The following is a 25,969-nucleotide window of genomic DNA, read 5'->3' as shown; positions in this document are numbered from 1 at the left end:
CGTCCCCGCCTCCCTAACCTGTTCTTTCTCCCACCTATCCCCTCCTCCCACCTCAAGCCGCACTCCTACCTACTAACCTCATCCCGCCCCCTTGACCTGTCCGTCCTCCCTGGACTGACCTATCCCCTCCCTAACTCCCCACCTACACTCACCTTTACTGGCTCCATCCCCGCCTCTTCGACCTGTTTGTTTCCTCTCCACCTATCCTCTCCTCTATCCATCTTCTATCCGCCTCCCACTCTCTCCCTATTTATTTCAGAACCCCCTTCCCCTCCCCCTTTTCTGATGAAGGGTCTAGGCCCGAAACGTCAGCCTTTCTGCTCCTATGATGCTGCTTGGCCTGCTGTGTTCATCCAGCCCTGCACCTTGTAACCTCAGTCACAAATGATCAAACCTCCCTTTACATTTTCATGGGGAAAACCACCGTACATTCTCCAATCTGAAAACAAGAGAGACCAATGCTTAACTGAGCTAAATTGACTGTTTCCTTCTAGGCTCCACTACCCCCTCCTGTACAGACGGAAAAAGCCCAAACAATAACAATCCAGCACTTTGCAAACTGCCTTTGCCACGACATTAAGAAAACGTTGTGGTGAATAACAAGGACCACAGTGAAGAGGCATTTCAAATCACATTTCTAACACAGGCTGATCAACACTGGGGCAAGCACCTTAATAGATGATTGTTGTGCTTTAATTTCCACCTGCCTCAACTCTCACTCTTGCACGGGGCCCATCCTTTGCAAAATGGTCAAAACCTTCCTCGATTCTAACCAGACTGCCCTTTAATAAACTCGACTGCCCGCCTCCTGTGTTGCAGACAGCTGTTCTGGGAAACCTACCCTGCTGTGGAAAATCTATCCTCACCATTCCCTGTGCTGCCAAGCCAAGCAGGAAAATTCAGCTGCCTTTATCTCTCTCCACAGATGCCTCTTGGCCTGTGTATTTCAGGCATTTCCCACTTTCATTTTGGATTCCCAGCATCTGAAATATTCTTTTTTTGTGCCTGTTCCTTTTTTATACGCGTACCGTTTGAGGAAATATTGGCTTTCACAAAAACGTGGGCCCTTGTCTCTGTTACAGAGCACTCAGAATATTTTTACAACAGAGCCCGATCCAGCTGTTGTTGGAATGGTGAGGGGAACGTAGCAGGGTGGCTAACCAGGGCCGTTTTGGCTCTGAACTTCCATCATCCATTTACAGTGATGGTCTTTCAAGGTGTACCCTGTGAGAATTGATAGCAAATAGGCCTGGTGAAGAAGCCTGATCAATAAGCTACTGCTGATGGATAATTTATAGTGACGACAGATTTTCGAGTCTTGTAGATTTTGAAATTAATTTCACTTCATCCTGTGGAGTAAAGGGTTAACCATAGCTTTACTTCAATGATAGCCACTGAGCGTGTGTATAAGGAGCTATGATTCAGATTACTTCGAACTAGGACCCAAATGGGTCAGGCTCCCGATATATCCTCTCTCACCGTCTCTCAGTGGATAGTTTATCCTGAGTAAAGGTTTGTTCACTCACATGGGTATGGACCACCTTCCATCCAGACCTGATCTTATTACATGATGGCAGCAGTGATTATAACCAGAAAATGGCAGCAAGCAACGAAGGGCCTTACAACAGTAAAATTTGCTAGAATGGGTTTTATTTTAATCCATGGGGACAGGAAACTTTCCAAGGGCCAGACCGTCCACTCCAAATGGATCAAGTTTATTAATTAGAGAATGACTATCATACCACTTACTCAACAGATGCAATAGGACATGGGTGCAGAAGCCCCCATCCCCTTCCTTACATGATGGCAGCAGTGATCACAGCAGGAAATGGCAGCAAGCAACAAAGGGTCAGCTAGAGAGAAGCTCAGTGATAGCGTAGTGCGGGGTGAGGGCAGCCCAGTAAATCAACTGGAGGAAAGGGTGAGGATACCTGAAGGGAACCCCAGCGGCAAAAATGAGGGAAATGACTTTAGCACCTAACCAGTCTCTGTAAAGTGGCATAAACCTAGACACAACACTGACTAAGGGCAGGCAATAAGCTGTTTTCTGCTTTCACCACGCAACTAACAAAAACACAATAAAATATCCTTGTCTTTATCATACCCCCCTGGGCCTATGCAGCAAGTGCCAACCTAACCCCATATTGGAAGAATTGGCACCAAGAACTTAGCAAACACCAGTAGTTATCAATATGGAACAATGAGAGATGAGCTGATAATGGGCTGCATCTTAAAGATCGTATCAGCATGTTCACAGAATAAAGAGGGCCTCACTATAGTAAAATTTGCTAGAATGGGTTTTTTTATCCAAGGGGACAGGGAACTTTCCTGGCACCAGACTGTCCACTCCAAGTGGATCAAATTTATTAACTGGAGAACAACTAACATGCCAATTTACTTAACAGGTGCAATAGGATGAAGGTGCAGAACTCACATCCCTCCCCCAGCCCAGCTTCTTGTCCTTGTTGTAGTGGGAAAGCTCCTCATCAGCAGAAACACTGTTCAGCCAACTTGGCTGGGGTCCATGCATACCAGAGGGAAAGGCATTTGCTGAAACAGCGGAAGGAGATTTCTGCCGGTGGGATGGAAGTTTGAAAAAACAAACTACTCCAATACGTAATCATCCAAGAATTTGATGCTATTGAGGAACGAGATACATTCATCTTGGGGAATGTCATACACCTAGAAGGCAATTCCTGCTAGTCTGGCATCATGATTGATTGCAAGTAAACAAATTTTAAATTGGATACAGGGAAAGGCGCCTCTATTCTTTCAGATTCAACATACCCAGGATGAAACCTCAATTTCTCCAACAATCTTCTAACAAAATTCAAGGTGCAGGAAGCATGGCAACAAGAATGCAAGGGCACATGCACAATCACTATAATCTAAAGAGATTACCACAACATAAAAATGAAGCATTGGCTACACCAGAACTTTGAAGAAGTATACACTGGCTGTCTTTCCTTTACAGTGGCTGCCTTTCCTTCTTCCAATGAGATTCTGCCTGAGAAAATACATGATGCTGATGTTGAACTTTCTGGTGGGTCTGCAGATCAGAGCACTATGCAGGCCCTTCCTAATGATTCCAATTCAAATGCAGACGTATATATCCCAGCTTTCTGCATCTACCCATCCCCTCCAATCCATCAGCAAACCCCCACCTTCCAATTTTAGAGGTAATTTTCTCCTGTGTCTCTTTGCACCACTTAGAATCCTTGCACTGAAATGAAGTCCAAACTTTTTGATTCCAAAGTCATCTGTAGAACAGCTTCCATTAGAACTGAGGAGAGTAAGGGAGTTAGTGAAAAGTGGTTTAAACTTTGGAAGGATTTGAGGAAGTTGATACAAGCAGCCTCTGCCCGGTGACCACAGAGCCATCTTCATGATTAGTTGTAAGACATTTTGCACAAAGAAGCTGTTGATCCAGAATTTATTGCCAGTGTGTTAGTCACTGAAACAGAGACTGTGCCAACATTCACATTAGGTTAGATTGTCTGCTGAAGAAAGGATGAGTAAAGGGGTTAAAGGACAGAGAAGGTACATGGAATTAGGACTAGCATTCCTTGTGATAGACGCTGATTTGACTTTTTGAGCTGTAAGACCTGTTTCTGTGCTCCTAGATCATTTTTATGTAGTGTTGTTTCAAATTGACTGTCAAAGACTGAGAGAGAGCTACATCCCAGAAGACAACGCATCAAAGCACCACTTTATCGCTTATCTCCCTGTGCCGTCTCCCCCAATCACCAACAGAACTGAAGAACACATATTAACCCATGCAGGTTTTGTGTTAGAGTGCTCTATCTCAGTAGTCTTAGGTACCAAACTGAACTCATGTCTTGTCTACATCTACATAGGCTTATATTCTCAATCCTCTTCCTTCAAATGGTCTACTGCTTTTTGTAATTTATATTAATCGTATGGATGTGAAAATAGGAGGAATGCTTAATAAGTTTTCTAATGACGCCAAAATTAGTGGAGTAGTGAACAGTGATAAAGGTTACCTCAGAGTACAATAGGACCTTGATCAGATGGGCCGATGGGCCAAGGAGTGGCAGATCGAGTTTAATTTAGATAAACTGCACTTTGGAAAGGCAAATCAGGGCAGGACTTATACACTTAATAATAGGCTCCTGAAGAGTGTTGCCAAACAAAGAGACTTTGACGTGCAGGTTCATAGTTTCTTGAAAATGGAGTTACACATAGACAGGATAGTGAAAAGGCTTTTGGTATGCTTGCCTTTTAATGGTCAGAGCATTGAATATAGCAGGTGGGAGGTCATATTACGGCTGTGGAGGATATTGGTTAGCCCACTTCTGGAATACTGTATTTAATTCTCATCTCCCTGCTGTAGGAAAGATGTTATTAAACTTGAAAGGGTTCAGAAAAGATTCACAAGTATGTTGCCAGGGTTGGAGGGTTTGAGCTATAGGGAGAGGCTGAATACGCTGGGGCTATTTTTCCTGGAATGTCGGAGGCTGAGGGGTGACCTTATAGAGATTTATAAAATCAAGAGGGGCATGGATAGGGTTTATAGCCAAGGTCTTTATTCCCAGGATAGCAGAGTCCAAACTAGAGGGCATAGGTTTAAGGTGAGAGGGGAAAGATTTAAAAGGGACCTAAGGGGCAACCGTTTCAAGCAGAGGATGGTGCGTGGACGGAACGAGCTGCCAGAGGAAGTGGTGGAGGCTTGTACAATTATAACAGTGAAAAGACATCTGGATGGATACATTAATAGGAAGGGTTTAGAGGGATATGCTGGCAAATGGGGCTAGATTTACTCAGGATACCTTGTAGGCATGGACGAGTTGGACCAAAGGGTCTGTTTCTGCGCTGTGCATCTCTATGGTTCTGTGCCTCTACAACTGACATCAAACGACTGACTACCTCCCTATGCTGATCTCTTCCAGATTCCTTTGACATACTGAAAAAAAAGAAAACAACTTGCTTTTTCACAGCTGAGTAGAATGTTTCCATCAATTATGACTTGTGGGGAGAGAGGAGAATTCAAAGAAATGAGAAAAGACATTTTGTCGAATCTTTGTTGATAACACAGCCAGGTCAGCCTGTCCTTTTGTGAGAACACCTTCTGTTGGCTAATTACACTGTGAAGCTTTTCCGAATACACCACTGAAAGAGGAGTGGCAATAAGTTGGACTTATGGAGCAATAGAAAAGGCAAGGGAGGAATATGGGATAAAAATACAAAGAGCTGCATAGGCTTTGTGAAGCTTTGCACACTGCATGGAGCGTTGGCTGACAGAACAACCATTTCCTGGCAGTCTTCAGCTTGTTTCTGTTTAGCCCCAAAAATTGTTCACATTGTTTGCAAAAGAATTGAATCTCCAAAATATCTCTCTTTGGCTGACACCTGCAATGTCCATTTCAAAACTGTCGTTCTGCTAGTTTCAAGTTGATTTCATTCATAGATAATGAATCATGTAATTTCAGAGCAATACTATTAATTAACACATCATTACAATAAACTTACAGACCATGGGTTTTTACCACTGATGACTTTGAAGGGCTCACAGCTACAAAGCCTACAGATTACTGAGAGTTAGGGTCAGTTGGAGACTGGAATTTTCTATCTTAAACACGGAGAAAACTTTTACGCTTTCTCTCTTCCACACCATTGTATAAACAGCCGTGGTGCCAACAGTTGAAGTGGCACCTGCCAATAAGGATCATCCATTGTGGAATAAACCTGGAATAAGATGTATCAATACCATTTAGTCCTTGCCAGTAAACATAGAAAACTTCTGAACTTTAATTATGCAATCTCTGTCCCAACTGCTCAGCTTTCAGTGGGTGCATGTTTAAAGCGAATTTGCTTTTTAAGAGCATGTTACAAAAATGTGCCGCTGTTGTTGCAGTACAAAAGGAAACCAAGCTTAAGGTCCTTGCCCAGCTCATGCATCCCTTGTGGAAGTAATACCCAAATGACTAAAGCTATGCCCCCAATTTGCTGTAAATACTATGAACATCCAAATTCTAAAAATGACCTTGTGTGCATACAGTCTTTAAAATGTATATAGCTTCCATTAACTTTTCCTGTCTCCACAGATGCTGCTGAGTTTGTCCAGCATTTTCTGTTTTCATCTCAGATTTCCAGAAGTTTACTTTTATCCAATAATGTTCTGTTTGGTTTCGCGGTGAGCTTTGTGAAAAATAATCTTGGTACTGCATCTGACTTTCAAGGCCTTTCTTTCCGATTAACAAGGGCCTTCTCATCCAAGATGCAGAAAAGAAAATCTCACGTTAATTGGAAGAGGATAGAGAAATCACAAACAAACCTTTCACAACTAACTCGGCATAGTTGGAAACGCCGGAGCCTCCCTCAGATTCAATCACACAGCGATAGTGGTCAGTGTCACTCCGCACAGTGTTAGCCACGTTGAAAGTTGCTACAAATCGACGGTAGTTGAACACCTTGGTCTCCTTCATGGGAGTGTCCTTTCCACTGAGTCGCTAGGGAGAAGGAGGGCAATGTGAAGTCGCATGTAAACCGAAAATGCACTCATTCCATTGTCACATACAATCAAACGATACTGTCTTTTCCAGGAAGGAAATGTTGACCAAATGATGAGCAATGATGAGGAAATGATGAGCAATGGCCCAACACAGAGGGGCGATTTTAACTTAGACTACCCATTGGCAACTTATGGGATGGGTGGCATGAAGTTTGCGGCCTGATGTTTTTCTTAATTCATTCATGGGATGTGGGCACATTTGGCTAGGTCAGCATTTACTGTCCACCCAGTTATGAGTCAACCACATTGCTGTGGGTCTGGAGTCACATGTAGGCCAGACCAGGTAAGGATGGTATTTTCCCTCCCTAAAGGACATTCGTGAACCAGATGGGCTTTTCCCAACAACTAACAATGGATTCTTGGTCATCATGAGGGAGAAGGAGGGCATTCCCAATGTTTATTGAATTTAAATTCCACCATCTGCCTTGACGAGATTTGAACCTGGGTCGCCAGAACATTACCTGAGTCCAGGAGTAATACCACTAGGCCATTGCCTTCCCATTATGTAGGTGGTCTGTAAAACTATTTCAACCAGCCCTGGGAGTTTCTCAACCATAAATTTGTTAAAATCGCCCCCATTCATTGTGATGTGTGATCTCTCTCTTGGGAAATCTCTACTCTCGTGCTGTCTTGCAACAAAAAATCTGGAGTGAAAGGGTATGATCTTTTCCAGCCCTTTGTCTTTACTCATTCTAGCTGTACTGAGGTATAGTATGTGCAGCTGGCAGAATGGGTTATGTGAAATGATTAACTGACCAACTAAGAGTGAGTGGGCCTCACTGTCTGAGTACATGTTTCCAGCTTGGAATCTCACTAGCTGAACCAGGATGCTGCCTGGACTGGAGCTCAGGTCTTATGTGGAAAGGTTGAGGGAGCTAGGGCTTTTTTCATTGGAGCGAAGAAGGATGAGAGGTGACTTGATAGAGGTATACAAGATGACAAGAGGCATAGATAGAGTGGATACCCAGAGACGTTTTCCCAGGGCGGAAATGACTATTATGAGGGGGCATAATTTTAAGGTGATTGGAGGAAGGAATAGGGGAGATGTCAGAGGTAGGTTCTTCACACAGAGAGTGGTGGGTGTGTGGAATGCGCTGCCGGCAGTGGTAGTGGAGTCATATATTTTAGAGATTTTTAAGTGGCTCTTGGATAGGCACATGGAGGATAGTAAAATGTAGGGTATGCAGGGTAGATTGATCTTAGTAGATTAATAAGTCGGCACAACATCGTGAGCCGAAGTACTGTGCTGTACTGTTCTATGTTCTATGTTTTATGTTTAAACATATTACAGACTCTTCGGCCCACTATGCATGTGTCCTAGCACTTGAACAATTGCTGACAACATGCAGTCCTGTGCCATACACACCAGAAAGATACTGATTTCAACCCATAGTCTGTTGCTCTCAGTCACAGGGGAGTTAAGTTTCTTTTTTCTCACTGTCTGAAGGTTAGGCTTACAATCAGCCAAAGGCTTCTGCCCTGGATCTGAGTAAACCTGCTGTGAGCATGTCGACACTGTTGAAATGATCAGGTTCAATGATGCCATTCTGTGCCTGAGTTGCCTGGCGGCACAAATGATCAAGGCTCACGGAAAACTAATAAGCACTTAGTCAAGGTAACAAAGGGAACCTGGTGCTCATGCAAACAGCTTCCTAACCAAAGCAGGAAGAGAAAATGACAAGTGACTATTAAGATATGCATAAAGCAAAATCCACTAGGAATTGTTCACAGCTCACAGTTGCCAAATACTAGAAAACATGGGTAATTAAGAATAATATATTTGATTTTACGTATCCTCTCGTACCTCTCTATTTTTTACAACTGGTGCCAAGACAATGAAAGCATCACAACAGAACTTGATCCTGCCCAGACCAAACCTTTGTGAAAATGTCACCCATGATTCAGTAACACTCTCAACTCTGAATTGATGTGGAGATGCCAGTGTTGGACTGGGACGGACAATGTCAAAAATCACACGACACCAGGTTATAGTCCAACAGGTTTATTTGAAAACACAAGGTTTCAGAGTCTCGTTCCTTCTTCAGGTGTTAGTGAGATCCAGTATCAGACACAGAATTTATAAGCAAAAGATCAAAGGGACATAGAACGATATATTAAACATATCTAAAATGGTTGTTAAATCTTTAATTGGTTAGAAAGGAGATGCAGGTTTTGATTGATTAAGATGCAAATCCCAGAATTTCTTTCAAGTCACTGCCCCGAGATAATTAAAGGTTTTATCAATATACCAGAGGTGATATTCCAGGTCAGACAATGTATTTTAAGTGTGAGGCCTCGTTTAGAATTGTCTGTGTTGTAACTTGGAGTCAGACTGGTTTTATTTCCAAAGTAGGAATTTATAAAGTGCCACATTGTATCTGCAATTACAAATCTGCTAATGCAAATTCACCCCATAGATTTATATATGTATGTGCGTGTGTGTATGTGTGTGAGAGAAATTTTGTATATATGAGAGAGAGACTACGTGTGTGTGCATGTGTGTGTTTGTGAGACCATGTGTGTGAGAGAAAGAGAGTGTGTGTCTGTGAGAGAGAGTGTGTGTGAGAGAGAGACATTGTGTGTAAGACAGTGTGTGTAAGAGAGTGTGTGAGAGAGAGAAAGTATGTGTGAGTGAGAGAGTGTGTCCGTGAGAAAGAGAGTGTGTGTGTGTGAGAGAGAGACATTGTGTATGAGGGAGTGTGTGTGTGAGTGTGTGTATATGTGTTTGAGAGAGTGTGTGTGAGAGAGAGTGTGTGAGAGAGAATGTGTGTTTGTGTGTGAGAGAGAGTGTTTGAGAAAGAGAGAGTATGTGTGTGAGTGAGAGAGCAAGAAACTGTATGTGTGAAAGAGAGAGAGACAGAGACAGAGACAGAGAGAGACCGAGGGTGAGAGTGAGAGCAGGAGAAGAGGGAGAGGAAGAGGGAGAGAGAAAGATAGAGGTAGCATGACAGCGAGAGCGATTGGGCTCTTGGGTTCATGTCACACTACAGGTGACCCTACCACACTATACGCTCTCACACACATGCACACATACACACACTCTCTCTCAAACACACGCACTCACTCTCTCAAGTGCGCGCGCACACACACACTCACACACTCTCTCTTTCTCCCCATCACACGCGCGCGCGCACACACACACATACACACAGACACTCTCTCAAGTTTACACACACACACACACACAATCTCTCCCTCGCACACATACACACTCTGTCTCTCCCTCATACAGGTGTGCGCAAGCACACACACATACACACACACACACACACACACATATAAATCTATGGAGTGAATTTGCTTTTGCAGATTTGTAATTGCAGATACATTGTATTTTGTTCAAAAAGCACATAATTTATAGACAGCCAATGTGGTACTTTATAAATTCCTACTTTGGAAATAAAACCATTCTGACTCCAAGTTACAACACAGACAGATTATAAACAAGGCCTCACACCTAAAATGCATTGCCTCTCCTCTGGTATACTGATAAAACCTTTAATTATCTCAGGGCAGTGACTTGAAAGAAATTCTGGGATTTGCATCTTAATCAATCAAAACCTGCATCTCCTTTCTAACTGATTAAAGATTTAACAGCCACCTTAGGTTTGTTCAATACATTTGCATCAGTTCTATGACCCTTCAATCTTTTGTTTATAAATTCTGTGTCTGATGCCACCTCTTTCGCTAACATCTGAAGAAGGACTAACAACCTGTCCTAGACTTCCCATGTAGATGTGACAGTCAAGAAGGCACAACAATGGTTCTTATTCCTCAGGTGGCTCAGGAAAGTTGGCATGTCCTGAAGGTCCCTCACCAACTTCTACAGATGCACCATTGAAAGCATATCATCTGGGTGCATAATGGCCTGGTACGGCAACTGCTCTGCCCAGGACCGTAAGAAACTACAGAAGGTGGTGTGCGCAGCCCAGACCATCATGGAAGCCAACCTCCCATCCATGGACTCTACTTACACAGCTCGCTGCAGTGGAAAGGCAGCCAACATCATCAAAGACCCATCACACCCTGGTAATGACCCCCTACAACCTCTTCCATCAGGCAGAAGGTACAGAAGCCTGAACACACACACAGGCAAGTTCAGGAACAGCTTCTTTCCAGCCATTATCAGACTGTTGAATGGACTCCAGCTTCAAATAATGTAACCTGCAATGTAACCTGCATGCCTCTAAGTCTATTGTGCCTCCGTATATCCTTTGCTTGTTGTATCTGCTTGTACTGCTCGTAAACAAAGCTTTTCACTGTATTTTGGTACACATGACGATAAAATCAAAATCAAATCAGGAGCGAGACTCCGAAAGCTTCTGTCTTCAAATAAACCTGTTGGACTATAACCTGATGTTGTGTAATTTTTAGCTCTGAATTGGTCATAGAATCATACAGTACAGAAGAGCCCATCGAGTCTGTACCATGAAACCACACAAAATATACACTAGTCACATGGGATCCAGAGTAATTTGGTAAATTAGATACCAAATTGGCTTGGTCATAGAAGACAGACAGGAGCTATGGAGGGGTGTTTTTCTGACTGGAGGTCTGTGACCAATGGGATTCTACAAGGATCAGTGCTGGGACTTCTATTGTTTGTGATATAAATAAATGATTTGGATGAAAACAAAGGAGGACTGATTAGTAAGTTTGCAGACAACACTGAAATTGGTGGAGTTGTAGATTGCAAGGAAGGTTACCAATGAGTTATAGAGTTGTACAACATGGAACAGACCCTTCAGTCTAACTCATCCATGTCAACCAGATATTCTAAATTTACCGAGTCCCATTTGACAGCATTTGGCCCATATCTCTCTAACCCTTTTCTATTCATGTACCCATCAAAATGCCTTTTAAATGTTGTAATTGTACCCACCTCCACCACCTTCTCTGGCAGCTCAGTCCACGTATGCACCACCCTCTGTATGAAAAAATTGTCCCTCAGGTCCCTCTTAAATATTTCCCCAAAGGATACAGCAGGATATAGATCAGTTGAAAAGTTGGTTACAGAAATGGCAGATGGAGTTTAATCTGATGTGGAGGTGCCAGTGTTGGACTAGGATTGGCAAGGTCAGAAATCATACAACACCAGGTTATAGTCCAACAGGTTTATTTGAAAACACTTGCTCCTTCTTCAGATGTTAGAGAGAGAGGTGGCATTGGACACAGAATTTATCAACAAAAGAACAAAGGGTCACACAACTGATGGGGATGTATTAAAAAAATCTAAGATGCTGTTAAATCTTTAATCAGTTAGAAGGTTTGAATTGATTAATATATATATGTAAATCCCCGAATTTCTTTCAAGTCACTGCCCTGAGAGAATTAAAGGTTTAACAGTGTAAAGAAGAGGTGACATTTTAGATCAGATAATGCATGTTAGGTGTGAGGCCTTGTTTAGAATCTGTTTATGTTTTAGTTTGGAGTCAGTCTTTATTTCTAAAGTCGGGATTTATAAAATGCCACATTGACTGATTGTCTATGAATTGTGTGCTTTTTGAACAAAATAGAATGTATCTGCAAATACAAATTCACCCCATAGATTTACATATGTGTGCGTGTGTGTGCGTGTGTGTGCATGTGTGTGCGTGTGTGTGTGTATGTGTGTGTGCGTGTGTGTGTGTGTGCGTGCATGTATGTGTGTGCGTGTGTGTGTGCGTGTGTGTGTACGTGTGTGAGGCAGAGACCATAACTCTGATCCCACACTCCCAACACACACACACAGTGTCACTCCCTCTCTCTCTGCACCCACCCCACACATACACACACACTCTCTCTCTCTCCCCCCCACCCACACATACACACACACATACACACACACGCACACATATACACGCACACACTTTCTCCCTCTAAACACACATAACCTCTCTCTCTTCCTCCCCCTCTCTCATATACACACACACACACACACTTGTAAATTTATGGGGTGAATTTGTATGCAGATACATTCTACTTTGTTCAAAAAGCACACAATCTATAGACAGTTAATTTTATAAATTCCTACTTTCGAAATAAAACCAGTCTGACTCCAAACAAAAACACAAACAAATTCTAACCAAGGCCTCACACCTAATAGGCATTGTCTGACCTAAAATGTCACCTCTTCTTTACACTGCTAAAGCCTTTAGTTCTCTCAGGGCAGTGACTTGAAAGAAATTCAGAATTTACATATACATAATAGTCAATTCGAGTCTTCTAACTGATTAAAGATTTAACAGCATCTTGGGTTTGTTTAGTACATCTCCATCAGTTGTGTGGCCTTTTGATATTTTACTGATAAATTCTGTGTCTGATGCCACCTCTCCCACAAGCATCGGAAGAAGGGTTGAGGCTCCGAAAGCTTGTGTTTTCAAATAAGCCTGTTGGACTATAACCTGGTGTCTTGTGATTCCTGAGTTTAATCTGGACAAGTATGAGGTGATGCAGTTTGGGAGGTCAAATACTAGAGGATAATATACAGTTAATGGCAAGACTTTTAGGAGTATTGATGTTCAGAGAGATCTTGAGCTCCAAGCCCACAGTTCCCTGAAAGTGGCAACTCAGGTGAATAAGATGGTAAAGAAGGCATACAGCACACTTGCCTTCATCAGTTGGGGCATTGAAAATAAAAGTTGGCAAGTCATATTGCAGCTGTATAAGACTTTAGTTAGGTTATATTTGGAGTATCGTGTTCAGTATTGGTCCCCACACTATAGGAAGGACATGGAGGCATTGGAGAGGGTGTAAAAGAGGTTTACCAGGATGTTGCCTAGATTGGAGTGTATTAGCTATAAGGAGAGGTTTGACAAACTTGCTTTTTGTGAGAATGTCAGAGACTAAAAGAGCGACTGGATAGAAATATATAAAATTATTAGAGGTATGGATAGGGTGGATCGTCAACCTCTTTTCCCCAGAGTGGAAATGTCAAATACTTGGGGCATAGGCTTAAGGTGAGAGGGGGAAAGTTTAAAGGAGGTGTATGAGGAAAGGTTTTTACATAGAAGCTGGTAGGTACCTGGAACATGCTGCCAGGGGAGGTGGCCAAAGCAGATGCAATAGCAACATTTAAGAGGCATTTAGACAAGCACATGAACGAGCACAGAATAGAGGGAAATGGTCCACGTGCAGGCAGAGGAGTTGGGTTTACAATGGCATCGTGGTCAGCACAGACGTGGTAGGGTGAAGGGCCTGTTTCTCTGCTGTACTATTCTATGTTTCATGGTCTAGTCCAATTTTCCAGCAATTGACCCACAGTCTTGAATGGTGGGTTATGGGTTTAAGTTCAATTACTAAGGTAATATTAGCGAACAGCAAGGTAATTTCTACCTGGTCTATTGGCTTCAGGAACGTCATCACTTAAAGAATAGATAATCTGGCCATTCTCCATTAATGCTTCTGGGGCTTACTACATACAATTTAACTGCCACATTTTCTACACTGCAATAGTGATTACTTTTCAATATTCCTTCATGGGACATAAGGCCACTTTGGCATGTTGTGAGGTTGTGAAAAGTGCTATATAAATGCAAATTTTGCCCTTTATATTGGTGTCAAGGGATAGCAATCAAGAAAAGTCTCCAGCTTCATTTCCCTCCCTAACTCAGAGAGACTGAGACGAATTAACTATCTGCCAGAGATCATGTGAAACATCTACATGTGGATTTTCATAGCTTAAAAAAAACCTTTAATTTAAAATGAACCCAAAGGACAGAGCTTAGTAAATGTATTGTATGCATCTACTTCAGAACTCAAAGGGATCGAATAAAATATTAATTTTTTTGCAATAGAAAGACATCAATAATGGTTGTATTGAGATACACAGTCAGGACATATCATGATTTACAAAATGGTCACTAGTGCCAGACAGGTTTCTTAAGTCTTAACAAGTAGTATCGTATGTGCCACTTCATGCTCGTTACTCTTCATGCATCTTCCAGTCACTCAGTGATTACCTCCTTTCTCAGCTTCACAGCAGTACATCAGGTTGGCGGTTCACTAGTTATGTAATGAGGCCGTGACAATAGCTACAGTGCTTTAATCACCAAAGTTGTGAGCCTAGTTTAAAAGCTGATTTTTTCATTTCCACTGGATGATCATTTTAAAATAGGGAAAGAAACTTCAAACAAAATCTTCCATGTAATTAAAATATTTTATAATGGTTGCATCACTGAATACTAAAAGTCTCCTAAAACAGCACATATTACAAATATGAAATAATTTGGAATTAAATGTGACATATACATCTGATGTGACATTCACACCATCAGCATCACCACTTAATGGTACCCTTTGTCTGTTTTCTCAAATGCCCTCCTCTCCTCTAAGTTTGATGTACTACTCGGACACAACCTTTAGCTCTCAGTATCCACATGAATCAACATCAGTTAATTTAGCAAAATCATACCCAGGATGAGAAATTTCAATTATACTAACACAGAGAAGTTGAGTTTTCCCTGTTTCATTATTTATAAAGAGGTGTTCAAAATGATGAGGTTAAATAGAGAGAGATTGTTTCCACTGCCAGAACAACCAGGATAAATAGAGGAAGTGGGTTTAAGATATGGTGAGTGCTTGTGTCCACAGGGGTATTTTACTGGATATGGCCATGCTTAAGTTATCCCTTATAATAAAAGAAACTGAATGTGCATATCATGATATTGGAGAATTCAACAGGTATTTATTACAGCTAATTATATGCAGAGGGTACATATAGCAGACACAGATGTGCATGGAATAATATTCAGCTAATAGATTACAAAAGAGGAGCATGCTTCCTATAGTGAGCGATCCTGGAGTAATAAGGCATATGAGACCTTTACACCTTCAGGTTACATGTTATGATATAGTGTTGTTATCATGAGCATATCTCTTAAATGTATAGTGATATGTTGACTGTGAGATATTACACAACATGACCTTTTTTTTAGAAGAAGCCCATAGAAGAATAAGAATCATTTTTGAGCATTCAGCTGTAACAATCCGGAAGACACTGTCAAACTGGTTATATACATAAAGAGAAAACATTTTGGTCCTGTGTAGGAAAAGCATAGGATTGAGATGGATTGTATTATTCATTCTCGAATCCCGCATAAGCACATACGTCCCAAAGACTAGCAGATCATATCAAACAGCATGTTTCTTCAGCTGTTCCCAACAGGCAGAGTGCCAACTCAACCAGTCTACACTTGGAAAAACTCAGAACAATGTATCCAATATTAGGTACAATTCTTTGTTTGGACAATACTTACAGAACAATCCTGATGTGCCAAGAATTATGCTAACCATCAATTTAAGATTAAATCAACGATTGTTAGTCAAGCCTGCAATTTGGCTCACTTGTATTTGGTAGAAATAACATATGCAAATACCAACAAGCAGAGGGAATTTGTTCTAGCATGGCACATTTTCAAATAAAAACATTGGTGCAACTGTTCCCTGTTGCATTTTCCATGCCATTGTCTTGACCAATCCTTCTGTTTGCCAACCAAACTGTACCATGTTTTGCCTGCAGTATAAATTGTTCTTCCCTTTGAAATGTGGTATTCTTGCACTGGTCCTGGTACATGCAAGATGATAAGCTTTGACTATATATCTCCTTTTTAGCAATATTAAATGTCTGTGCCACCAAATGACTGTTAATATCCATTTAGAATTTTTTTACCTGTAGCCACAGTTTGTCAGAGAATGTTGTCTGTCCATTGGCCATACATTGGAAAGTTGCATTCTGCCCAGCATTAACTTCTACATTCTGCAGGCGGCGGAAATGAGGAGATTTGGCTGAGAAGAAGAACAACAAATTTAAATGCATTTTCAACAAGATGGAAAGAAAACATGCTACATTATAGCCCACGTGCACTTACAGCTTATGTTGACTTACAGCTCATGGCACTCAAGAATATACCAGGAACTTGTTCACAGAGATTTGAACACTCCTATACAAGGAACACTAAACGTTAACACGCACATGTAAGGAGCAATTAAGACTGCAAATGACATGGTGGCTTTTTATTGCAAGGGATGCAAGAATAAATAATTTAAGCAACAATACAGAGATGGCAAGGACTGCAGATGCTGGAGTCAGAGACAACACAGTATGGAGCTGGAGGAACACAGCAGGCCAGGCAGCATCAGAGGAGCAGGAAAGTTGATGTTTCGGGTTGGGACCCTTCTTCAGAAATCTGAAGAAGGGCCGGAAACGTCAACTTTCCTTCTCCTCTGATGCTGCCTGGCCTGCTGTGTTCCTCAGCTCCACACTGTGTTATCTCAAGCAACAAAACAGGACTTTGGTTAAACTACGCCTTGAGTACAGTTGCAGTTTTGTGTGCAGTGTTGGAGTCCATATTTAAGGAAGGAGCTATCCTGGGAGAGTTAGACACTCTACCGTAAGGGAACATTGAGGGATGAGAAAGTTGAACTATAATGAAAGGCTGAGTAAATTGGGTTGGTATTCTCCAATCTTTAGAAAAATAGGAGGCAATCTCATTGAAACATTTGCGTTTAAGAAGGGATTTGACTGGTTAAATGATGAAGGGTGGTTTCCCATGGCTGTGAATTATAGAACATGGGATACAATCTCAGGGTAACGGGCCAATCATTTAGGACTGAGATGAGCAAAATGATTTTCACTCAAGAGGCAGTGCTTCTTTGAAGTTCTATATCTCAGCAGGTTGTAGAAGTTCCATTGTTGAATATATTTAACACTGTGCACAGACAGATTTTTGGTTATTTAGGGAATAAAGGGATATGAAGAGTGGGCTGAAAGTGGAGTTAATGTCTAAGATCAACCATCGTCGTATTGAGTAATGGAGCAGGTTTGACAGGCCATGTGGCCTAGTCCTGCAGCTCCTGTTGTTCCTTTTTGGATGACAGTTACAAATACTTTCCATCAAGGTTTGAAGACTATGTGACTCATTAACTGTGTTTTTCTCTCCATGAATGCTGCCTGATCTACTGAGCAACTCCCAGCAGCCTCTTACTTTATTTCTCGTATCCACCAGCCGTAGTGTTTGGCCTTTATCAAACTTGTCCCCCTCCACTTCATCCACAAATTCAAATTAAGACACAAACAAAGACACAGGAAAGAGCACTGGATCCAGAAGATCCTGCCACATCATTCATTACTTTCACAGCACAAGGGTGAGAAACCTCTCAGTAACCATTCAACATGGGATCATCATGTACTGATGATGTAACATCACATGACTAAGACAGACCACTTGGAAGAGATACGGTTACTCAATGTAGTTGCTGATAGTTGCTGTTAAAATGTAACTAGATTATTGCAGAAACATTTAAAACAAGGCACCCCTACCCATTTACATCATGCCAACCCAAAGATGAAGCAATGATTGCAGTCTTCTTTTGATTACCAATATGCTTATGTATATATTTCTAGATGAACACTGAGCTTTGAGAGGGCATTCATGGTAAATGCTACTGTTGTGTGAAATTCAGTGCCAGAAGGCCTAATTGATAAATCTACCTACACAACATAACAAGTGCAAGGTTGACTTTCCAATCCTAATGGTAAAGCGGTGGGCTCAAACAGCAGCATGGTCAATTCTCCCTGATATGAAGGGAGCTGGGCTCCCTTTGAGCAATATTTTCAAGTTGACTTCATTATGTATTCACAGGCGATCTCACCAAGGATTGGACCTTCCACTAAAAGCTTGCTGCTGTCAAAACATATTAGACGGTGAAGTAGCAACACTTAAATATTGTATGTGGTACTTAAAGGGGATGAAACTATTGTTGTTGGGGCTTACAGCTAAATACAGACTAACAATTAAGGCTGAGCACCTTCATTTTAGGATGTTGGTTTGTAGAGTAATACTTCTGGAAAGAAAGGAAGGAGGAAGGATTGGGAAGAAAGGAAAAAGAAAGAATGAATGAACAAGCTTCCATGCATTTGTCAGCTGCTATTTTCTGAATCGAGAGTGGCCTTCCCAGAGAAGAACTAAAATCTCTACTTGTCAGCACGTGTCAGACACATTCAAAAAACATCAAGCAATCAAACAATAACAGAATTTAGGTGAATTAACTCAGAAATTCATCATAGCAAGAAAAGTTTGTATCCTGCAATTTACTACCTCGCCCCAATTAAACAGAGATTTTGCTAAATTTTCCTGAGATTTTTATAATTGCCAATAGTATGGCAAGCTATGTAAATTCACTTCCACTTCAAACTGCATTGTTGCATTAGTATTTGATATTGTGAACCCAAAGATGCAACCTTAAAATGCATCTGCTTATGTTATAATGGGATACAGGATGGGCTCTTTGAATGACTTCGACATGCAACATCTTGAATGACACGCTAGTAAAAACACCTTTCATTCATAGCGCACACTAAACAGCAAAATATATTAGGAGAGGGGATCGAACTGAAGAGTTAAGTTTTAAGGAACATCTTCAAGGAGAGGAGGGAAGTTGAGAAATTAAAAGGTTTAGGAGAGACTTGAATTAGATCAGGATTGAAGGCGTTCAGTAAATAGTTACACTCATACAGCATCTCATCATCTCAAAGTACATCACACACCTTGTTCAGTTGGCTGGAAGGCTTGTGACGCAGAGAGACACCAACAGCACAGGTTCCATTCCCGAACCACCTGAGATCACCATGAAGGTCCTGGTCTCAATATCTCCATTGTCTAAGACATGGTGACCTCTCAGTTAAACCACCATCAGTCATCTCTCTCTAATGACAGCAAGCATTCCCATGGGACCATGGTGACTTACTCTTTGCCTGACTTGTGATTCTGAAGTGACTTGCCAATCAGGTAAAGGACAGGCCACATCAAGCATTGAAATTAATAACCAGTTAATCTATTTTCTTTTGCCCTCAGTGGAGGGGCAATAGTTGTGGAATGTGTGCCTTGTCTTTAAGCGAGTTTGCAGTTAAGGACTCCATGCGCTCTGTGTTTACAATGTTGTAGCTCTGACTATCAGTTAGTTGGCTGTGGGTCTGCAAGTTGAACACTTGGAAATCAGTTGGTTGGCGATAATGTCTACTTCATAGCTTGTGATGTGTTTATTGTATTAAACTAACCCACAGAATTAATCAATGCCTGATGACCAAATGAATATTAGATCATTATCATTAACATGACATGATAAACAGCAGTTGAAAACGTCACATCGAACCATGTCATTTCATGAACAGACAGTCAGCATGTTAGGGTACCAGTAGAATACATACGGTCTTAAATTGTGGTAAAGTGCATGAGACAAACTTTTGATACCTCTCTTAATCAGAACATTGGAGAGTGTTGTAAACACATCTTGCTAGGTAAGTAAACAAATCTCTACAGAGACCAGTTTAACTCACTTGAGAAAAATAAGCAATCAAGGTTTGTGTCAGATCAATATCTTGGAAGGGAGGGTCAGAGGCACCTTGTCAGAGCGCCCACAATATTCTCTAGTTTTAAATTGGAACACAGCAGCCTTCCTAACAGAATTCAAAATGTTTAAACAACATTCAAAGCAATGATTTCTAGATTAAGGAGTGCCCAGTGCCAAAAAGACAAGGCATTAAGATTTGCTTAGCAATTGAGAACAAAGATCAACATGGATTTAACATGTTACGAAAAACTGCTGAAGAGCTAAAGTATCTGAAAAGATATTTTTGTGAAAACAGCCCTAAAAGATATGGACCACATTAAGAGAAATTTGGTGTCACATTAAGCTTCTGGATTTATTGTCTGCAATTCATGTCTTTTTTACAGAAGCCAGCCAAATTCATTGACAATTTTGTGATCAGATGTAGAGAAAAAGGTTCAACATGGGATTTTTCAGATGGGCAGCTGGCAGAAAGAATCAAAGAACTGCAGATGCTGAAAATCAGAAAGGAAAATAGAAATTGCTGGAAAAACTCAGCAAGTTTGAATGGTTCTGAAGAAGGCTCATTGGACCTGAAATGTTAACTCTACTTTCTGTCCACAGATGCTGCTAAACCTGCCAAGTTTCTCCAGCAATTTCTGTTTTAGCAAATAAGTTGTTGAGGAAGTAATTACATCCAAAGTGGAAGATTCCCAGAAACACTTGTGAGACAATCAATGACTGAAACCATTGGGAAGCTACTGAAGGATGACCATAAGTACAAAACAATCCTTGCAATTTGACCAAGTTTACAGGTCTAAAGAACAAACTCACCAGTTCAGGCACTCATGAGAACACCCAAACATAGTGAGAACACCCGAACATAGCGACACATATGGAAGGTATAACCAGCTGCACGCCCAGCCTTCAAACAATTTTGCAAGGCATATGGCCATTGGCAAACACAATGCACTAGAACAAAGGCTGATGTAGCTAAAAGAACTGGCCACTGGCTCAGACGGACCGTACACAAAGATTATCTTCAAGCTACAGTGAGGGCCATCTGGTCTTTTACCACAGGCATACACACAGAATGATTGATAATCCAGAACCTGATGGTGTACTCAGTTAGGTAAAGAATGGCAAACACATGTCAATCTTGTGGATAACATCCATGTCATCACACCATCCAAACGTGTTTCTGACAATTAAGATAATTTGTCCTCAGAAAACTGGTGACTGATCCTTGTTGATAAAGGGGCAAGCGCCAATTTACAGCCTCTGTGAATTCTTTAAAAAAAACGCACGTATATCCTCAGATACAGAAAGTTATGAGGAAACCTATTAATGTGAAACTTTGAGCATGCAATGTTCATCATTTCCATGAGCAGGATCAATAGGGCTGGGGTGGAAGTACAATCAATCCACCTGGAGGTTATAGTGCTTTATATCATACACACTCCTGAAGCAGCAACTGCAGGTATAACAGCATGCTGTGACCTCGCCACACTCATCATAATCCATGGCATCTGTCAGACACCAGAAAGACAAACTGCAATAGACCCATTCAAGAAATACTTGCTGTACCGAACAGGAAGAAAAATGGAATATCTCACTTACTTCTAAATTAAACGTGCAAATATTTCAGCTCGCTGATGTGGAGTCAAATGAAAGATCAAGGGTAAAAGATGGAATAACAAACTCAGGACAAGTCCAAACTTGAAAATACTATCTCAGATGACAAAGATAATGCAAGAGTGTGGACAGAGTTCAGGGCATTGAAGTGAGTGCATGCAGAAAACCTTTCAATAATGTAACTGCATGATTAGAGCCTGATATATTACAGATTACAGTGCATGAGACTGTTTAGTATTAATATGCAATAAACATTGTTAATATACAATAAATAGAGTTCTAAAGAAATCTAAGGCTAAAGACAGTTCTTCACTGTGCCTTGTCTTCCAACAGTCTTGAACCCATACTCATGGTTGTGAGCATAAAATCACATGACAAAGGAATCAGGATATGAACAAAAGTTTGGTCAAGGAGATGGATTTAAAGGAGCATCAGAAGGCAGAAAGATAGGAAAGTAGCAGTTTAAATTCATGTTTCTATTAAATTAACTGATCCATGAAGTTCTGACATGATATTTGCGCACCAGGGAACGATGGCATAAAGATGGTCCTTTCCAAATCTTTTGATAAATCAGTCAAGAAGAAATGTAAGTAAAAATAGAACCTGACTAGCTCGGGACTTTTTACATGCAAATTGCCAAGGGTGCAGGTTGAACACCCTGATCTATCCTGGGTGATTTTATTGTTTAGTGGTCTTCTCTTGCCAGCTTTTTTTAAAAACATGTGTCATCTATCTGGAATTTCTTTTAAAGACCTGCAATAGTTATGCTGGTTTCAAATACCTGACTGGTATAGTGCAGTGTCTGCACAGATTGTTTTGCAGCATAAAGTTAGGGCAACAACCTCTTGCAATCAATTTGTTCATCAGCCTTTTCATTTCATTTCATTTCAAGTATAAAACAGGAATAGTTCTACACCTCTTGCACATGAATTCCTTCTTCTGTCTCTTTACATTATCTAACATTCCTTTCTTCCAGCTGCCCACCTTCAATATACCCTGGGATTACGAAACTCCTGTAAAAAAACTGAGCCTTTGTCTTTTTAATTCCCTAATTGGCCACATACTTTAAACCTCTAACCATCACAGCCACATCAGGCATGTCCGAGGTGTGGTCCTTGAATAAAGAATGTGTAACAGCTCCTATATAGCCCTTCTTAGTTTTATCATGTTTCAACTTAAAAATAAGTAACAGCAAAGCTTTAGGATTCAACAAGATAAAGGTTAGCTCATTGCAAAATTTCCACTGTAGTTATTCAAGTATAAAGGTTATTTGCCAATAAAAACATATACAAAGTTTTAAGCTAGGTAATGATAGAAGATACTTATGAACATGCAAGATCAGTCTCTAAGATCGTTACAGCCTGCAGCTAGAAGTTTCTCATTCTAAAGTAAAGAGACTGAGACTTAAAGTCAGATTAAGTAACGGTGATGGCTTCTGGAGTCAAATAGTCAGTATTTGCCTGTGCAGATAGACTCAGCAGGCCAGGAGAATTTGGGAGAGGGAAATGTGATTTCCTGTTCTTGAATAGTTCTGCAATATTTGCAGATTTTCTGGATTCTTTTGTTGAAACACCAGTTGATTTCTGAATTCCTCACCTTCTTCCGCTCTCTTCAGCTGAGAACTGTCTCTCTCTTTCTGATGTTGTTTCTCAGAGATCTTCCTGAGGGTCTGTAGAAAATGGTTTTCACAAACTGCCTTTATCAGAACCAAAGCAAAATGGCTGCAATGTTATTTTCAATTGAGCCATTAATCCACCAGGCAAAGAACTTAATTACGATGAAGCCTTTTCCCATCTCTGGTTCTACAGGAAGATTTTAATTCTCACACCTTTAGAGGACTCATTGTATTGACCAGGGGTTAATTTAATTCTAAATGTCTCCTTTTGTGTTTGATGTTGAGATAAAATGTCTCTGTAGACTTTGAACCAACTCAATGCAACAGACGGTAGTTTGCTGTGACTTACATCTTGAAAGAACTTTTAAAGCTTAACTTAGATGTTTGCTTTTCAAGTTACAGATTTTCAAGCAGAAATGTTCTTTTAATGGTTTGCACTTAAAAACCTACAATATTGGAATGGCACAGTTGTGACACAAGCAAATCCTTTTAAGTTTGACTACAGGTCTTTTAAATCCTGATGCTCGCAAGATTCCCTTCGCTATCTCTTGAGTTTGGTGGACAAGCTGAAATTATTATTTGAATTTTTTTTTGCAGGGAACAAGGTAGAAGAGAGCTCTAATAAATGAGGGGTAGAGGGGTCTGCATACACAGGATTTCTGAGCCTAAAACTGTAAATCCTCCAAATACTCAGCAGCTCAATCAACACTGCAGCAGAGTTCAGAAGAGTTACAATTTTGGGTGTGGACCTTCTGTCAAAAGTGACAAATGGCTTGCACATGACACTTCAACTTGTTTATTCACTGCACAAAGGTTGATTCACCTTTGGATTCTGTTTGCAGTACTTCCAACTTTGTTTCCGAAGTCAGATTGGTGGCACTTTGAGAGAGTCATTTACCTGCTGCACATCGGAACTGTGTGTTATTGCCAGTGAACCTTAAAGAGGATTTGCTTTGAGGCAGCAGAGGTGCCAATTTTCTGTAACTCCTCCAGCTTGAAGCTTTCCTTTGAAAAGAAGTGTGCCAGCAGACTCTGCGCATTTTCAACAGCTGAACAAAACCAAAGGTTTTACTCATCAACTGTCACACTGCTTCTGCTGGCTCTGCCTCAATTGCAATGCTTAATAGGAACAACCAGGCAGATAAACAGGAGAAACATTATCAGCTCAACGCAGGTGGCCCTCACTTTGACAAATACAAAATAGTTGAAATAAATATTCATTTATCATACATCGAGAGTATACTGCAAGCCTGAACACCACTGTGCTCAAAGTCCCCCTTAACTAAAAGTATAAAGGAAGAAGCTGGAGGACTTCATCATGTGAGAAGCTGAGATTGATCTCCTTGGAACAGAAATGCCCATCTGGATTTGTACATAAATAGAAAGATATGGATTAAAAGCTGGCAAATAGAGCCAGATTCACTTAGGATATCTGGTCAGCAAGGACGAGTTAGGCCGAAGGGTCTGTTTCTGTGCTGCACATCTTTATGACTTCAAATCCATAAGACGAGACCTAATTGAAGGATTCCAAGTTGTGAGGGTTCTGGTCAAGCAAACAGAGAGAAACAGTTTCCTCTGGTGAGTTTGTGAGTGACCGGAAATCATAGATTTGAAATAATTGGCAGCTGAACCAGGAGGGGAATTGGAAATTTTGTCACACTGCGTTGTGAAGATGTGAAGTGTACACCACTGAAAGAGTGGTGGATCAGGATCCATCAGAACTTTCAAAGGCCAATTGAAAGTATACTTGCAGAGGCCTATATTTGATAGCTCTCTCAAGGGGCCAGTATTGATACAATGGGCCACATGCCTTCTGCCTGTGTGTGTGTGTGTGTGTGTGTGTGTGTGTGTCAGATTCTATGATTGAATGAGGAGCAATCAGATTGTGTTGAGCTGTGCTCTCTCTGTGCTGTGAAACCAGCGATATGACTTGCAGGCACAGATAATTACATCTGTTAGAAATTGGCAGCTGTTTCTGCATATGGATTGGAAATTAACAAGATTCCTGGCATCCAGGCCAAGCTGTCATCTCAATTCTGGTTTTCATGGCCTGGGACAATCCTGACATGCGAGTTGTCAATGAAATTATTTTTAATGACCCAGTAATGAGGGAGGGTGAATCTATCATTTGCCTTGATGGGCCAAAGCACAGACATTGACATGCTTACCGTATGTTCTAAGGGCAGGTTTCAAGCTCTTTCACATAAGAAAAGTAATCAGGCACTTTCAAAATCTTTAAATTGGTGTTTGTCAAAGAGATGCTTCTAGCAACAGTTTATTGCTCATCATCCTGCTGATGATTTCATCTTCAGAAATCACAGTATCCAACTGATCTTCTGTCTTCACCTGCATTATTCTCTTTTTAATAACGATTACAAATAAATAGCAAATAACAGGCGATCTTGGTTGTGGTGAGCTCTCCTTTGCAGTGAGACCGATTCTATAATAAACGGTAATAATGCATGAGACATTAATGATATGCTACATTGAACATATCTTGCGGAAGTGTTCCCCTGAGGAGGCCACAAATTGCAATGGTATCCAAGAGCTACTGGGCACCCTTGACCTTCAGAGTGCCTCCATTAGCATTCATAATGGGAGGAGAGGGTGTGGTGATAAATCCTGAAGACTTATTTTTTCCTTCTTGACTACGGCTTTTCCCCAGTATGTACCTTGTACCTGCCACGGATGTGACAGACATGTTTACTTTCAGTAGGATGTACTGACTTCCAGTTATCTACCCAGCTTCAAGGAGCCAGGGACGTAGGGACCACCCAGTGTTGGGCCATCACACTGCTCTCTGCATTGCTCGGCTTGCAGCAAGCAGGCAGATGTTTAACCTCTTCCTAATGTATTTCCTGAACTCAGGAAAAGTAGGTCCG

General features: G+C 41.1%; 1 protein-coding gene across 9 annotated transcripts in view; it reads right to left on the bottom strand.

Annotated features, from left to right (window-relative positions):
• The window catches only part of LOC109916843 (receptor-type tyrosine-protein phosphatase mu), a 786,238-nt gene that overhangs the window by 474,997 nt on the left and 285,272 nt on the right, over positions 1-25,969 (bottom strand). For all 9 annotated transcript variants that reach the window (XM_048595836.1, XM_048595838.1, XM_048595837.1 and 6 more), the window contains exons 5-6: positions 16,182-16,297; positions 6,296-6,470 (exon numbers count right to left, since the gene is read on the bottom strand). In XM_048595836.1, coding sequence (XP_048451793.1) covers positions 6,296-6,470; positions 16,182-16,297 — 291 coding nt within the window. The remainder of the gene's footprint in view (positions 1-6,295; positions 6,471-16,181; positions 16,298-25,969) is intronic.

Source organism: Rhincodon typus, chromosome 4 (assembly GCF_021869965.1).
Source record: "Rhincodon typus isolate 14 chromosome 4, sRhiTyp1.1, whole genome shotgun sequence".
NCBI lineage: Eukaryota > Metazoa > Chordata > Chondrichthyes > Orectolobiformes > Rhincodontidae > Rhincodon > Rhincodon typus.
The sequence above is the reverse complement of the archived record's forward strand: the minus strand, read 5'-3'. Positions and strand labels throughout refer to the sequence as shown.